Genomic DNA, 18,109 nt, shown 5'->3' with positions numbered 1-18,109 from the left:
AAAACACAGAAGATATGATTGTGGCCTATGCTCCGTATGCTGTAGCAAGATAAGATCCCTGACATACAATAATAACGTACTTTTGTGTGTTTGTTTTTAATAGCTTTTTTTTCTAAGCTCAACTGTATTAATTCTCTATCGTAGTTTATGTGCTTAAAAACTGCATTACAATCACATAAAATTTGACTTCTAAAATAGTCACAAAATGTGAAATCAAGTTGCTTTTAGGGTTTAAGTATGCTTTAGTCTGTCTCCTGGGAGCAGTAATTACTCATCCTTTAGTCACATGATGACATACTGAAACAAAGATTTTAAACTTTAGGTGAAGCTCAGATTAGCTTGTTGTTCCCTTATGAATGGTTTACAAGAGCACTCATAGGTGTTTGTGTCAACCTTGGCAACATTACAGGGCAATTAATAATAACCTAGTGATGTAAAACCAGGTAACTTTTAATGAGAATTTAAAAAGTTATTTCAGGTGTCTATACTGTCACTTGCGCTGGAAACACGATTTTGAAATAAACTAAGAAAGCAAAATCACGCACCCAAAAATCAAGAAGTAAGTGGAGTAAGGTAGCTTGGCAAATTAATTTGTTAGTACAATTGTTTCATCAGTGAGATGTTCATTTATTATTTTACTGTAATGTGCTTCATTTAGTACATTGAACATTTAATTTCTTATTAACCATCTGAGTGCTGAGTAACTGCAAATGATCTCAGCCTTTTCAGTTAGAAAAGGAGGGTGCACAAATCAATTGCCTATCTGAAAAGTTTGGTTCAGGTTGACTGGAGGAGTTTTGTAGAAGAAGCAGGGAGATTGCAAGGGTACGTGCCATCTGGTGAAGAACGGGCATGGTGAGATACTCTCTTAAGGTGAGACTCTTCTTGCTCATTAAACACCTTTTAAAAAATATTTTCTTGACATAGAAGAGATCACACAAATTCTCGCTGTTCATTTTTGGAGTAGAAACTTGAATGCACCTCCTAAGTAACTCTCCCGGTCACCAAGTTTAAATTTGGCCTTTGTTGTTCTTTCATCTTGGATTTATTTTACTTTGTTCAAGTAATAAATATTAAGTTGAAGTACATTGGGGAAGTGATTCAGGTTAAAAAATAACTTTCCTCCTGACAGGTTGTTTTAACTGGGATTAATTGCTTGATCTGGTTCACATCTCACCTACACAAACTCTGCTAACAGAGCTGGAAGAGCCAAGGAGGGAGAAGAAGCTGTGTGCACTAAATGGGGCACTGCATTGAAAGAAATTTACACAAAATGCGACTTAAGCATTTTTTAAATCTTAGTTTCAATTGGAAACTATAACTCAAACAATTTAAGTAGGTGCTACCATTCTTATTTTACTTGAACTGAATCAAAAGATTATTTATATTATTAGGTCCCTCACAGGTTAAGAAGTTGTCAACATAATAGTGATAGTTAAAGATGTTAGCCTCTTCCTCTAGTATAACTAAGGCTGAAAGAAAATACCTGTGTTGCTGTTTTCTTGTCTGTTCCTTGATTTTTCCATTTTTTCCCAAGTTACTTCTTACATTGCCTCAAGAAAATCTCAGTGAATGTCAATAACTTGCCAGTTGAAAAAAAAAAAAAAAATCATCATACTTCAGGTCAGTTTCTGTATGTTGTCTATGAGTCAGCACTACTTTATTTGAAAATCCCATATGCTCAGGCTTGAACCAGAAAAGGAAATTCCACTAGTTTAAGTAGTTTTTGAAATCACTTAACCAAGCATATATGTCTGTGTGAGCATTTGGTTTAATTGGTATTGCGTCAGTACCTTTTCTGTTGAAGTGTAGTTTGGATTTGGCTGTGACTGAATGGTAATTCAGTTCTGGTTTAGCTGGTAACAGTTCAACCTTTTTCCTGACCCTGAATCAGTTAGTTTAGGAAAAAACAGCATTTGAAAGTGAGAAGTGTCACATTATGGGGGCAGGCCAATAATGAGGAACTTTACAGCTGATTTTCTTTTTTCGTACTTAGAGCCAAGGCACAATGTGCAGTGTCACAGGCAGCTTCTTTGTAATCCCCACCGTCTGAGACTGAAGAGCTGAAAGGAAACTGGCGTGCTCCTCTGGGGGCGGTTTTGTGCCTGGGAATAAGAAATGAAAGCCAAAGGGCAGAAAACTGTACTCCTGTTACTCTCCTGGTTTGAGCTGTGCCTGCCTATGTACAGTCTGGAAATAAAAGCCTAAGTCTCTTCAGTGAGTTATGGTGAGAACTTTATTTGCTGGAGATAAACTCAGGGTCAGAGATCCTTGCAGGTACCTTGAGGATGTTTTTTGCTGTAGAAACAATTCTGCAGATCTCTCTGCATTGGGAAAACAAGGATTAAGGCATGGTCAGCACTTCATAGTAAAAGTATTTTACTTATTACTGCCTTTAGGAATGTATGGAAAGTCTCTTGAGATCTGCAAATTATAATAAAAACCCAAAGACTTATATTGTCCACGCTATTCTGAGACATGTGGTGATGGAACGATGAGAAAAGATTCGGTATGATGCTGTTTTTGCTGATAACTGAATGCAAACAGTTCCCACGCTGAATTAAGATCCATTCTTCTTTAATGAAAAAAGCAGAATTGGGAGCTTGTTTTGGTTTTAGGTTTGATTGCTTTGGTTAAGTTGCGGGTTTTGATTTAGCTGACACTGATGCTGCAGTGTTTCTTCCAGGATAGCTGTATTGGCTCAGCTCTCTTGGGATATATTAAGAATATGCCAGCCAAAGGAGTTCTCCTGCCACCTTCTGTGCATTATTAGCTAAACTGAAAAAAAAACCCTGGTCTTCTGTAAGCATAGTTGCACCTATATTAGGATTTTTATTGTCATAACTGCTTAAGGAGGGGAGTAGGCAGACATTATAATATTTTTCACACATTTAGGTGACATACCTTACCTGGCAATTCTTTGTATTGTCAAATCAATCTAAATTTCAGCCTAAATGGAGTGAGAGGCAGATTTGCTTGAATTGCAACAAGTCAAGTAACAATAACGGTCTTGGACACATTGGATTTGTTTAATTCAACCTAGGCATGTCAGAATATAACTAGTCCTAAATGCTGCCTACAAGTATAAAAAGGGAGGGGTGGAAAGGAAAAAAAGATCGCACTTCTTAGTGTCAAAGAAAACTGAAAACATGAAAAGTTGGGTTTTTTGTTTATTTAAACCAGCTTAACTGCATTTTGCCAAAATTTTATAACTTATGTCAACGGAAAAATTTCTCTGAGAGCCAACACTACAATTCTGCAGGCAGCACTGCTGAAAGAGCTGTGCCTACATAACTCTAGTGGCAGACACTTTCCATAGGATTGTTTAAATTATGTGTGGTGTTAGCCTGGTGCAACTATTCTAGATGAATAAAAGCTCAAGATGGACAAAGGCTCCTACATTTCTCTTCCCTCCTTCAGTTATATCTTCTTCCATCTATCTTTTCATATGTTTTTCATATTTATTTACAGTTTTATTAATCGTTATCTTGACACGTTACCAAGCTTTTGGTTAATTAGAAGTCAGCATATAGAACCATGTAGAAAGAAGTAAAAACAACTGCTTTTTTTCTGTGCAGTTATATATTTGGGGTAAAAAAAATTTTAAGCTTCAGGAACTGAAAAAAATGGTAGTGTTCACAGCTCATTAGGAAACATGTGTCTGGACCCACCTGAAAAAAGTGTGATGCTAATTATAGTAAGAAGGATTGCTACTTCCACAAATTGATGTAGACCAGTACAACATTTCTTGCACAGAAGTTCTTTCACTACACCTTTTCCATCTTTCTTTATATTTTCTTCCACACATGTAAATAGCATATGTTCTTGAAATGCAATTTAGCCTGGAAATATCATTTCAGATCAGTTCTTGAGCTTGCATCATGAGTAAGTTTTAATGGCATCATAGGTTTTTTGAGCGTATTTTTTCAAAATGCTTTGCTATGTTAAAAATTGGGTGGCTTCTTGACATCATTCCACTCTTTCCACTAAATTGTATATTACTTTCAATAAACTTAAGCATATACGCAAGCATTCCAATGTTTACATCAAGATTACATGTATCACTCCTATTTTTATGTATCATTTGCCTTTTTTCAGAACAGAAAAGAATAATTTGTTCATAGTCAGTTTGTGCTCAACTACTGTTCCAAATACTTTTTTTTCAATTTAGAGAAAAGCGCATAGGTTATTTCTTGTTGTTTATTTCTCCTTATTGACTGTTTCCCCTCTGCCTTTGCACAAAATACAGAAATCATGTAGAAATCTAATCCAGTTCTGTATTGTGCCATAAACCCTCTAAGACTGTACCATGTGACAAATTACCTTACTGTTGAGTTCGATCTAGTGTAACTTTTCAATTCAATAGGGCATTATTCCGAATACAGTTTTAAGCTAAACTGTATTTTACTAGCACACTTGTAAACACTGTCTAATGAGAAAGTGTCAGTGGCCATATTGTGTGTGACTCCTTCAATGTATTAAAATCATTCCTTGAGAGGGGTGTTGTAGCTCAACAAAATTGCCTCATTCAATAAATAGTAAAAAGTCAGACTAGGAGGTGTTTTTGGGAGAAAGGTGTTTGTCCACTGCCTATGTGAAATAGTCTAGTGCTGTGGTTCTCAGTGTTTTTCTATTTGAGGAACCTTCCTTTTTATAGTTAATTTAAATCTATTGGCAATGGACATGCTCTGATAAGTTGATCCAGTTGCTGGTTGTTGTTCTGGTACCTCTGATGTTCACTGGAGACTTCAGGTGGAGTGTTTCAGCAAGCTTTTGGTGACTTGGCAACTTGAGACAGCTCAGCCCGTCACCCAGTGAGGCCTGGAAGGCAAGAATACAGATCCAGAAGGAAAAGGATATAGGATGATGGCAACCAGCAGTTTGATTGCCTCTGGCTACTGTCAAATAGATGCCAAAAGCTGTTTGACAGAAAAAACTTCAAGGTGGCTTTAATAGCAAAAGCAGCATTTCTTCTTCCTGCTACATGTTCCCATCTAGCATAACTGCTTTGCTGAACGCATTACAGGCATTCATGTGGCTGTGCAGTGAGTGAGGTCATAGAAAAAAAAAATTACTCAGAAAAAAAGTAGTTTTTAAGTCAGGTTTTATTAAACTGTTTAACGTGCAGCCACAGAACGTTTGCACTAGCACATGTCAATAGAGGACTGAAAATACGGGAATGACTTCGGGATGGGTTCTGTTGTTTCTCTATGATACGGATGACTTCTGATCCCCATGCTTTTACCTATCATTTTGTTTTGTTGCGTGCATTAAAAGCTTGAGTGTTTTTCATTGATATGCACTCTTCAAATATATTGTTTGTATCCATTCTAGATCCTGGCTCTGCTGAACGCACAGCACAAAAAAGGAAATTTCCCAGCCCTCCACATTCCTCTAATGGCCACTCACCACAAGATGCATCAACAAGTCCTATAAAAAAGAAAAAGAAACCTGGTCTATTGAACAGTAATAATAAAGAGCAGGTAAGAGAAGTCATGGTCTTGTTATGCTAGAATATGAAACAATAAGGGATGTAGAGACAGCTGACCAGGAGCTTCCTCCTCTTTAGGAAGCTCAATTTTTCTACTCTAAGAAGTGGATATTCATTTTTGAATGAATGGGTGTAGGAGTTGGCATTGTAAGTTGGATCTGTATGTTCTTTTATTTTTGTTTTATGTCTTAATGAGAGAGACCACCTGTGTCCTGGTTTTTGATTTCGTAAAGCTAATGAGATGTATAACCAATAAATGCAATTTTGAACAAAAGGTTTATGAAGGGATATAATAGTGATAACAAGAACAATAGCTGTTATTCATTAAAACCATTAAAAGGAAATGTTCAGTGGTGTGATATCCTAGATTAAGAAAGATCTCATAATGTCAGTGGAAGTCCCTCATCTGCTTTCAGTCCTACTGCCACTTATTAACAGAAGTTCAGCTCCTTCCTTGGTACTCTGCAGATTCCCTCCCCTTCCTTTAAATTGCTGGCAATGTGTGCTCCTACCAAACTAGTTAAATCAAAGGGTCACACTGACAGTACTTTCCAGCCTTCATGCTTGAAACCTTATTTTCAGTGTCTTCTGAATACTGAATTTACAGCATTTTTTGTAGTTCTTAGAAGAACTTGACTCCAGAAGACTGACAATTTATGATTCATTGTATGATGCAAGTGAAGGAACTACATGAAGTGTGTTGAATAGCAAAAGCTGTAAAGCACCTGCATCATCTTGGAGGAGATTACATGAAAGAAGTCTTTAGCCTTAATGAAATTATTTCTCATCTAATCTAATAATGACATGCAGGTGTATTTTTCAAAGTGCTTTTGTGTGTCAGTGTTTTTAGCCAGGATCCTACAAACATAGGATTAAGTTCTAAGGGTTTCAAGCACTTTTTCCTGGTGTAACAGCATCCACCTTAAAAATTATCCTGGTACAATTGCACTGGTTAAGAAAGAAAACAAAATTCCTAATCACTGTAGTTGTGCTGAAACAAAGACCGTGAATTAATCGGGCCTTGATAGAGAACAGTCTTACAGTGTCAAGCATATTTTATTTAAGGGTAATTGGGAGGTCTAGTAATAGCATGTGTAGGCAGGCTTGCACTAGTTTAGTGTGGTCAGTTTGGCTTTTACTGAGCTTCATTGTAGGCTGTATAAATTCCTCTACATCCTGGACATTTACTGGGGAGATGTTGCCCCACTGAAGTCTGAGCTTCTGACTGTGCAGTGTAGAAACAATTTTACAAACAGTGGAATTGAATCTTAGGATATTAATCTCCACTTTTTATTCATGCATTTAAAAATATATTTGAAAACACAATTGCAGATTGAACTTGATACATTCCCCTCGGTAAATTCTTTTCTGTTTTCCAGGTACTCAGACCTGAAATGTTACAGGATAGAATAAAGTTGTATATCTAATGAAGAAAAGCAATCAGACTTGCTTAGTTTGCTGTATTTGTTACAGGTTATCAGGGAAAATAATCTGTTTAGTTTTGTTTAGCTTTTACAAGTTGTTTTTAATTTAATATTGTCTTACATGTCAAATTTGAAATGGGCATGCTTGAAGATTATTGTTTCTAAAGTAGGTGCAAAACTCTGCTCTATATGGCAGCAGGAGTTGTTAAAGATTCTTTTACTGCTGAACCGATGCGAGCTAAGCATACAATTACTTGTTTTGCTCTCAGGTTAAGTTTCAAGTATAATGTAGCTGATAGCTATGGTTCTGATTGGCTGATAAATCCAATTTGAGGTATGACATCATCACTGGAAACCTCTAACTTAATATTCTACATTACAAAGTGTTTTGTAAAATCGTAATGTTTCAAGATGCCGTTACTAAAGTCATAGTTGCACGAAGCTTCATATTACATGTTGTGGATGCAGTAACAGATCTTCAGAATGGTGCCAACAGGTATTTAAAGTGTTGAAATACAAGCAAAGAATGTGATGGAATTGTAGAATGTAGCTAAGGTTAAAAATGAGGAACTTCTGACGCTTAGTTGGTCAGTTATAGTGAAATTGAAGTTGTCAGTTTGTTTTGCTACTAGCTTCAGTATTAATTTAAACTGAATCTAAATAGTGATCTTTTTTGCCCTACAACAGCACTACAAACTGTTGGTTTTTCTTCAGTTTTCTATGTCATTCTACAGGCCTTAATAACTTCATTAAAGACTTTAAAACAAGCTACCACCTGTCACCTGTTTGAGCTTGAATTGGCTAGTTGTGAAACAGTTGAGAAAAGAAAGCTTTTCTTTCATAACTGTTAAACTTCGGACTCTTAAAATATTTTACTCTGATCAGAACAAGTGAAAAGGTCCTTTGATGTAGGTGAATTACTCATTACTAATCCTTTAGTTTTGTTGTTTGTGTCTCTTTTGAGTCTCAGAACCTTTTTTTTTTTCTTTTTGCTCCTAGACTTGGCTTACACAAAATAGGGTGATAGATGTCTATAAGCATCCTTGAACAGACAACTAATTCTTCTCATGCTTTAGCAAAAATGGACTTCAGTTTGGATGTTATGAGCTGATTTCTCTGGAATAGTTTCACAGGTTTTATATTTGTCTTAAAGTAGTATCTTTGATTCTTAGGAAATTAGTGTGCATATACTGCTTATACCCACTTCAAAGTCATAATATACGTATTAATGCTTCTGGTAATATCCTTTATTGGCAGTTGAGGAAATGCCCCGTAGCTGCATCTCCATATATACACTATTGAGATTTTGGTCTCACAGCTGCAGTGCAAATAGCTGCAAACAAAACATGTTTCTGTGCTGCAAATTGCAGCTTTCACTTCCTCACTCTGGGTTTCCATATGCCTTTGTATCTGTTTGAATGATTGTAGTAGTAATACATTTGAAATGTAGTTAAAGCCTTATGCCGTCCCTCTTATTCTGCAGGCTCTCGTAGAACCTTCCTTCCGAAAGTCTTGTCATGTTATAGATTAAATATATATATATACACACACACAGAAAGGGAGCAAAGTATATTTTTAGTAGCTGTATCATCTGTAGAATAGAAAATGGAAAACACCAAAACTGATAAAAATTCGAGTGAAGTTTTAGGTAGCAGAGTGCTTTGGGAATGTTTGTGGGTAACATCCTTTCTTTGCCTAAAATACTACACAGTGTTAGACAATTGCAGGTGATCTCTCTTCTGGTGTATCTTTTGAGATAAAACATCTTCAGCTGGATTGTCGCTTCTGCATCATCTAATTTGATCTTGAAAGTCCTCTGTTTGTGCAAGTAATTAGACCTTGTCTTTTGTAACTTTAGAAATCTAGAAATACCACAGTCCAAGCTGGTATGCTGGTGGTTTCTGGTGACAATTATGCCCTGTGTGATTAGTTTTGTACAGGATGCTGCGAAGGTATGGAACATGCATATGGTTGCACTGTTCTATGAGTCACATGGGCGTGTGACAGCTCAAGGGTCTAAGAACTTCCAGATGTGTAAATGGTGTAGGATGCATGCAAAATTACCTGAGAACCAAACAAAATGGTTCTGCAAACTACAAGCGATTGGGTAGTTACAATAATGTCATTGTGAGCGAATGGTTTTACATAATAAAAAAATCACAGTAAATAAACCACCTAAAACTTAAGATTGCATTCCCTGTATGCTCTGATCAGAAAACCACCCCTATAATTAATACCAAACAGAAAACTTAAGTTCCCTTGTCATCAATAAATAAAATGTAGTTCTCCAATAAATGTTAGCATCTCTTCAAAGCTGATCTAGCAACTTTAGGTATCTGGGCACCCATTTTAGCCATCCCAGGTTCTTTGCTGCTTGTGTTTTGGCATCAGCTGTGTCATCTTTGAGCTGTCTGGGGCCAAGTGGAAGACTAGTTCATGCAGTTTACACTGTTTTGTAGTGTAGTCAAACCACTGGAGATTGAGAGTCTTAAATTCTGATATACATTTAAATGGTGGATTGTATCTCTCCTGGTGTTCTTGTTCCTGTAGCAGAGGTGGCTATTCAGGATATGAATTTGCTCCTTTGTCATCTACTCTACAGTTTGCCTTATTAATCAAAACAAGCACTGGCGTGTTTCATTGTACAAAGTTGTGAACTGCTGCAAGTTGGGACAGATTTGCATGGTATTCAGCTTCTTGTTTCAGGACTAACTTCAGTTGCCCCAGGTTTAGCCACCACTAAATATCTCAGTATTTAGCTTGCAGAGCCCCATGGAATTCTGAGGTTAGAGGATCTAATAGTTCTGTAGCAGTACTTCTTTCTTGAAGATAAAGGTGTTTACTGACTTTTGTTGGGTTGCATGTCTTGCACTCAATGCCCTCACTTCACACAAAAATCTGTTTTGAGTGCAAACTGGCATTTGACATCTGAATAAGAAGTAAACTTCTTTTTGAATGACTTTGTGACTTTGTGCAATGAATAAGATACTATGCTTGGATATATGTAAATCGAACTCTGTAAATTGCTGTTTGCTTATATATTATGAATATTATTATTTGAAAAAATGCAAATTTGTTTTGAAACCAAACCTGTTTTTCTTGCCTACATTTCAGTCAGAACTAAGACATGGTCCGTTTTACTATATGAAGCAGCCACTCACCACAGACCCTGTTGATGTTGTACCACAGGATGGACGGAATGATTTCTATTGCTGGGTTTGTCATCGGGAAGGCCAAGTCCTCTGCTGTGAACTCTGTCCTCGGGTTTATCATGCTAAGTGTCTGAAACTGACAGCGGAACCAGAGGGGGATTGGTTTTGCCCAGAATGTGAGGTTAGTTTGATATAAGGAGTGGATTTCTGTTTTGTTTGTGAGATATGAGCAGCTTTTTTTTTGCATTCTGAAATGTTTCTGGTTTATTCCTGTGTTCCCTCTTGGTAAAGGTACCAGAAAAATTTGTACAGAAGAGGAGGCATCCATTGCTGCTTCACTTTTTTTGTGGGTGTACCTGGATTGTGTTTGCCTTCTTACCATGAGTCTTCAACTTCCTTTGTGTTCCCATCTCTAGAGAAGGCACCATTTCAAAGAGTGATCTCTTCATCAGGCATCTCTATTTCTGAAAACTTTCTGCAGTTTTGACTAGTTTAACTTGTGCTTCTTCTAGTGGGATGATCAGCCCTGCAGCAGTGCATACAAAAACTGCACTGCAGGGTCTACATAAACAAGTGGGTATTTTATGACTATTTTTTTCTGCAGGGCTGAGGAAGAATTTGATCTTTCCTCTCCAATGATTCCTAGGGAGAGAATACTTATCATCAAAGTACCTTTACTGAAAGCAAATTGGTTTATTGCATATTTTCTTTGATCACTTATTGTATTAGAGACCAGGTGATCTTCTCACTTCTTCACATCGCTGTGAACTCACATAGTGTTTGGGAGTGTTATGTATTCACACGTTCACTTCGTGTGATCTTGAAGATGATGAATCATTTTCTGATCTTTTCCCTTTTTCTTTTTTTTAATTAATGTACCAAGAACAAAAAACAAAACAAGCATCTGGAGTACTTGTACCTCATCATCAGAAATGTTTTATTTCTTATAAGATAGTTATTATCTTCCGTTTGAATGCTAGTATGTTTCAGTGGAGAAGAATTTACCTAGAAATGTTTACTGACAAAATACTTTGTAATCTTAACTTTTAGAAAATCACAGTCGCAGAATGCATAGAAACACAGAGTAAAGCTATGACAATGCTCACCATTGAACAGCTATCATATTTACTGAAGTTTGCACTACAGAAAATGAAACAGCCAGGGGTAAGGAAGTTTGTTTGTTTTTTTCTTTTAAATGCTTGGATTGTATGTTTGTTGTAATCCTGGCTTTTGCTTCCTTTTGTGCATTATGAACCTATTTTATTTTATCAGATTGTATGTGACTGCTTCTGTGCTCTGACACCTGTGTAGTACGGACAAATTAGTTTAGGCTGTGTGGACTGTTTTGGAGTGCATTTAAAATGTAGTTTCTTGATGTAACTTCTGGATGCAGTTTCAGTAGGTGTAGTGAAAATATGTGGCTTTCCAGGGGGACACAGTGGTTTCTCACTCTCTAGAAGTGGACAGTGCTGTCTCTGATACAAGGGAATGAGGAGACATCGTCTCTTACCAATACAGTTACATGGGCAGGAACGCCAGGCACAGACACTGTTATGGTATTTGTTATACCCATTGAAAGCCTAGCTTCTATCTGTTAGTAGAAATTGTTCTTACCATGAAAGTCAGTTATATCATATACTTCTGAAACACTGAAGAAATTTTCCTCAGTGTGGTTAAAACCTATGCCATTAACTTCCATGCAATATGAAGCCCCTGCTCTATGAATTTTTATCACAGAAGTAAAATTGGTTTTCCTCCAACTTGTATCTATCTCCATTTGTCTATCTTAGACTCACTTCTCAAAATCACCATGTCTCAAAGTTTCCGCTTTTCCAGTCACTCATTCTTGCATCTAAGTTTCAACAATTCTGGTCACTTGTTCTTCACCATTCAAGCTCTGCCTAGTTTTCACATGTGTGAAGATAACAGTAAATCAAAATATGATGTGATGAATTACCAAGGGTTGTCTTAACTCCTCTTGCCTTCTCGTTCCTGTGCGTAAGTTGAAGGAGCAGGGAGAGTGTTTCTATACCTGCAGTGTTATAGTAAAATATATTGGGAAAACCACATGTGGAGAATCATGGGCTCTGCAACTCTGATCTCTCTACAAGTACTTTAGCAGAACAATAGTGGCAATTCTGGGAAGGTTACTCTTGAGTACTGACAGATTTTGGCTCTTGGTATCCTTTTGCTCTGGAGTGGTAAATACTATCCTATTAGATGGAACCACTAGAAGCTTTAAGTGCTGCTTTTCCACAGCAAAGTGTCAGTATCTGTTCATATTGAATTCACAAAGTGTTTTGAAAATGTAGTTAGAAAGCTAGTGATTAATGGATGCTATTGAGGTGTTTTGCTCTTTAGGCATTTTACTAATAACCTGTTGTTTTGGTACCTGCAAGCTTTAATTGGTTGTGTTCCAAGAACTGCGGTCCCTCCACATTAGTAGATATAATATAGTCCCACTGATAACAGTTTGAATGTGTTTGCCTTACCAGCCACCATTGCTTTGAAAGTTATTTCTAATGACAGTCTGAAAAAGAAGTATTTGTGAGTCCAGTGAATCAGAAATTTAGTGTCTTCATTCTGCTAAAAACTATCTATTGAGCCTCATCATCTGATACTCTCCACAAAAATCCTACTGTAAATAATAACAGTACATTATACAACCCCCCTAACTTTTGCAATACATTATTTCCAGCATGTGAAAAATCAGTTAGATGAGACCTTTTTGTTCCCCTTTGCCTGCCAATACTTTATTACTTCACAAAATTTTATACCTACTTTTAAAGAATTTTATCTGATATCACAGTTGGAAGTAGTATTAGAAAATGAATGAGTATTGAGTCATTGATGAAACTGTTCGGTTTTAATAAGCAGTGTGTTTGTTTTTTTTTTTTCCTAACAGACAGAGCCATTTCAGAAGCCAGTTTCACTGGATCAACACCCAGATTATGCAGAATATATCTTTCATCCAATGGACCTTTGTACATTAGAGAAGGTTTGTATGAAGCTAGGGGAGGAAGGTTCCTTGAGTTTGATTGCTATCAGTAAGATTCTGAAGTGTTTGATGGGAGGGGGAGAGAGATTGCTCGAAATTATTTTGATAGGGTTTTTTTTGGTTATTATAAATGCCAGTTCAGTTACACCTTGAAAACAATCACATGCCAATTGAACAAGTCCATTATTTTGTCTGAACTAGTAAAAAATGCTCAGGAAAAACAGTATGAAAAATGCAGGCTTACACTGATACTTTGTCCTGTATAAGTTCATCTAATTCCAAGAATGATCCTGTGGGGAGACTTCATTAATCAGAGTTTGTATTTGATCATCAAGTTTGTAAGCTACTAATGGATCACTGGTCCATTAATTTGGGACCATTGGAGTGTATATCCAGGGGTCATTCCGGACTAATTTTACTGATCATTCAACAAATACTGTAATCTCCACTGCACCTGAGGTGTAGAAGAAAAAAGAAGCAGTCAAGAGGTGGATAATGGAACTTTCATTCTCAGTTCAATGATAACTTAAAAGTTTCAAATCATGAAGCTCTCCATTCTCCACTGCTTAATGAAGAGTGAAGCATTGCAGAGCTTTGTTCTGCTAGAACCTGGTGAAGAGACAGCGAGTTTTCATTCTTCATGTCCTTACAGTGGAGGTTGATGTCTTTATACCATAAAGTTGTTACAAAACCATGTCTTACCTGATTTTATTTAATTGAATTACTTTACCCAATGGGTAGACTGGTATATCAAACATACCGTCTTATGCTCTGTGACCAATAATTTTTTCTGAGTCTTTTAAAAATTAAGAAATAAAAATGCTGTGGAGTAATAATATTTCAGTAGGAAAAATCAAGGACTGGTTTCTGCAGAGACACTGAATAGAACACTATTTCAGGAAATTAAGACATTTTTGGAAATGATGAATGTGCTGATCTAAGTAATTGATCATTTAAAATTCATTTAGAAAGTTAATACTGTCTTTAGACAGTCAAAAGATATCCCAAATTTGATATATTCTTAAGAGTTCAGAATCATAAATCTTACAGTAAATAAGTAGTCAGTTTTATCAATTCTATGACTGATAGGAAACAATGTTCAGGAAGTAGATGTCACTTTTTACTCTTTTCTGTTTCCTGATATATTCTTAATTTTTTTCTTTACAGAATGTTAAAAAGAAAATGTACGGTTGCACTGAAGCATTTTTGGCTGATGCCAAATGGATTTTGCACAACTGCATTATTTACAATGGGGGTAAATATTAATATGTACTTACGTCCTCAAACATGAAACTTTGAAATAGTTAAAGTCATAGAGCAATTTGTAGACTTCTAGTTGGCAAACGCTGAAAGTATCTTCCTGTTAATGACCAGAGTGCCTAAACCGAAAAGATTTTTTTTTTAACAGCCATCATCCGTAAAACTGCAGGACCAAATACAGCCCATGCTGTCACTTGCTCATTCCACCTTAAAAAAAATTTCAAATAAGTTAGAAACACTGGTAGTTTGGGTTGGAAGGGACCTTAAAGGTTGTCTGGTTCCAACTCCCAGGTTGCTTTCGCATTCTGCGTTGTGCAGCACTTGTAGGCCACCTAATTGAGGAGGTCATGGAGCATGTCCCTCGCTGAAAGAGTGTATCAGTGGTGAGCAGGCTGTAACAGGGGTCAAAAACGGACATTTAAAGATTGTTACAGTGTTATGTTGAGAAGAAAAGTGCCTACCTTCCGCTTTTGGGAGCGTGTAGTTTATACGTACGTGTTTTACGTTGTCTCTTTAGATATTCTCTTTTGTCTTTAACGTTAACTTTTAAATCTAAAACCTGTTATCATAATTTATCATAATTCTAGCACAACAATTTTCTTGGTTAAAGCATTTTATTGTTTCCTCAGGAAATCACAAATTGACACAAACAGCAAAAGTCATCATCAAAATCTGTGAGCATGAGGTATGAGTGCCCCAATTAACTTAATTGTTCTGTATTTTTAGTGTTCCATTTCACATATTCATGAGTGAAATAGTATGTATTTTCTAATGTGTGTGTTGCATAACTATTTTTTGTAGTTTTCTTATGTTTACATATGCATATCCATGGCCTTCAGAATGGCAAGGGCATTGCTAATGTGTCTTCCAGTAGGATATTCACTATCTATAATTAAGACTTGCAGTGCAGCGTGGGGAGTGAAGAAAGTGGGCATATGGATTCTGCACAAAGACAACATCTTCTAAATGAGTATTTGGAGTTGGAAAGACACCCACATCTTCTGATTCACACATGCAGTTTTTTGGTGGTTTTCTTTTGCTGCAAGAGTATGAAATTCCTCTGAATAAATATGAAAATGACTGCATGTATTCTTAACTGATCATTTACACTGATTTTATTTCAGTGGCAATCTGAGTATTACAAAAGCTTACTATTCTAAATGTAATGTTTGAACAATATTTCATTGATATAAATTATCTGATGATCTGACCCTTTATATTTATGGAAGTGCTTTCTCCATCCTTGAATTGACACAGCAATATCTAGAATTCACATAAATTCTGAAGATTTATCAATTCTTAGTAGAACAAAATACATGTGTAACCTGAGCCTGGTATCTTAACTAGTTTATATAATGTAAGCATAAGGAGTAAAATATTTATTTTTGGTTCTGCATACATTATGAAATTAATTGCCCAGTTGAAGTTATATTTTTGCCACTGGAAGAAATTATTATAAAAAATTCTTTATTACTGGAGTAAATACAATCTCAAACAAAGGATGTATTTTTTTTGACTAGAGTAAATGACAGTAGCATACAGTCTGAAGAGAGATGTAAAAATGTAACTGATTTATTAACTGGAATGCATATGTTACAGGGGTAGAAAAAAGATGTGTGTCTGTCAAAAGAGTTGATTTCACAGCAAGTAAATCATAGAGTATTTTAGGTTGAAAAGGACCTTTAAGATCATCAATTCGAACCGTTAACCCAGCACTGCCAAATCCCCCACTAAACCGTGTCCCAAAGCATCACATTGACAGTCCTCTAAATACCTCCAGGAGTGCCACTTCCCCGGGCAGCCTGTCCCAGTGCTTGACAACCCTTTGGGTGAAGAAATTTCTTCTAATGTCCAACCTAAACCTCCCCTGGTGCAACATGAGGCCATTTCCTCTTGTCCTACTGCTTGTTACCCAGGAGAAGAGACCAACCCCCACCTCGCTACACCCTCCTTTCAGGCAGTTGTAGGGAGCGATAAGGTCTCCCCTCGGCCTCCTCTTCTCCAGACTAAACACCCCCAGTTCCCTCAGCCGCTCCTCACAGACCTGTGCTCCAGACCCCTCACCAGCTTCCTTGCCCTTCTCTGGACCCGCTCCAGCACCTCAGTATCTTTCTTGCAGTGAGGGGCCCAAAACTGCACACAGGATTCGAGGGGCGGCCTCACCAGTGCCCAGTACAGGGGCATGATCGCCTCCCTGCTCCTGCTGGCCACACCATGGCTGATACAGGCCAGGATGCTGTTGGCCACCTTGGCCACCTGGGAAATGTTGATTTATGACCACAAATTTGTGGAAAAATTATGCTAGCCAGCTAGACAGGCTAACGTAAAAACATTGATCACACTTTGGACTCTGTTTGAACTCTCCATAACTGTCTGCTTTTTTCTTTTCAGATGAATGAAATTGAAGTATGTCCGGAATGTTATTTAGCTGCTTGCCAAAAACGAGAAAATTGGTTTTGTGAGCCTTGTGTAAGTTCAAGATTATGATAGTCTAGCTAATAGATTAAACCAGCAGTTCTTGTTTGACTGTTCCTTGTTATCCCCCCATTGTTTTAAATCTGTGGTGGTTACTGAGTCGAGGAAAGCTGCTGAAGTTTACCAAGTAGCTTGCGCTTACATATCATGCTCTTTGTGGAGTCAGACTATCTCAAGATGTTTAGCTGTAAAATTGCATGTGTTCACAAAAGGATTGGTTCAGTCAGAAATAACTGTAAAGTCTGTCAGCAACCAGTTCACAAGTTCTCTGTCCTCAGATATAATCTGCTCCTGGGTCATCTGTGCTTGCATGTGGTACTTAACACTCAGGGCAAGATTTCTGAAATGTGAATGTGTATTTCTGCCGGTGTGGATCTGAGAATTTAGACTTGATTTTTCTTTCATGACCTATTAATATGATGTCTGTCTTCTGTTTTTGTTTATTATTGCACAAAACTTGGGAAGGCCCCTTAGGACTCTTAAGTAGAAACGTGTAATCCATCAAGTTCTTTCTTGGACTTAAGTGAAAGTTAGAGGATTTGAAAGATTTGCCTTAGCCTCACTTACATTATGCTACATATTTGGAGGGAACTAATCAAAAATAAATTAATAAAAAAGTGTAATTACGATGTGTTTGAGATTACTTAAGGTTTTATGTGTTGGGTTTTTAAATAATTTTATTATTTTGTCCTCTCAGGATTTATTTTATATATATCTAGTATGCAGTAAAATGGAATTTTGTATCTGGCAAGTGCCTTGTGCATGTCGGATCTTTATTGAATTTAACTAATACATACAATTTAAAAAAAAAATCATGTTGTTTATCATATTTGAAGGTATTACTACTTGTATTTTCTTACTGCGTATTTTGCCTCTTCCTCTAGAGCAATCCCCACCCTTTGGTCTGGGCTAAACTCAAAGGCTTTCCATTCTGGCCTGCTAAAGCACTGAGAGATAAAGACGGACAAGTTGATGCCCGTTTCTTTGGCCAACATGACAGGTAGGAATTTAACCAAAGGATGTCTTTGGCTGTACTCACAAAATTCTTGTTGTAATTTTGTGCTGTTAAGAGTTTTTGGATGCTGTCTTTCGAACCTTGACCCTAATAAACTATGTAATGCTGTAGCATATATGGTTTTAGTTTCTTACATGGTGTCTGTAGAATGTAAGTCATGTGTTTGTAAGATTAATACAGATTTAATCTCTGTGAGTATGCAAGTTAATTCCTGTGTCTGGTTTTGTGCTGCAGAGAACTGTAGTTCTTAAGGATGGAAGAGGCCATTAAAGTTGTTTGTTGTTGAACAGTATG

At 36.8% G+C, this 18,109-nt stretch overlaps 1 protein-coding gene across 1 annotated transcript in view; it reads left to right on the top strand.

Moving 5' to 3' along the window:
• Positions 1-18,109, top strand: part of ZMYND8 (zinc finger MYND-type containing 8) — a 59,333-nt gene that overhangs the window by 16,814 nt on the left and 24,410 nt on the right. The window contains exons 3-10 of the mRNA XM_086474911.1: positions 5,335-5,483; positions 10,030-10,248; positions 11,118-11,231; positions 12,973-13,065; positions 14,233-14,320; positions 14,955-15,010; positions 16,717-16,794; positions 17,685-17,800. Of these exons, the coding sequence (XP_086331037.1) occupies positions 5,335-5,483; positions 10,030-10,248; positions 11,118-11,231; positions 12,973-13,065; positions 14,233-14,320; positions 14,955-15,010; positions 16,717-16,794; positions 17,685-17,800 (913 nt within the window). The remainder of the gene's footprint in view (positions 1-5,334; positions 5,484-10,029; positions 10,249-11,117; positions 11,232-12,972; positions 13,066-14,232; positions 14,321-14,954; positions 15,011-16,716; positions 16,795-17,684; positions 17,801-18,109) is intronic.

Source organism: Leptosomus discolor, chromosome 17 (assembly GCF_034619465.1).
Source record: "Leptosomus discolor isolate bLepDis1 chromosome 17, bLepDis1.hap2, whole genome shotgun sequence".
Taxonomy (NCBI): Eukaryota; Metazoa; Chordata; class Aves; order Leptosomiformes; family Leptosomidae; genus Leptosomus; species Leptosomus discolor.
Note: the sequence above shows the minus strand (reverse complement) of the source record. Positions and strands in the feature narration are given on the sequence as shown.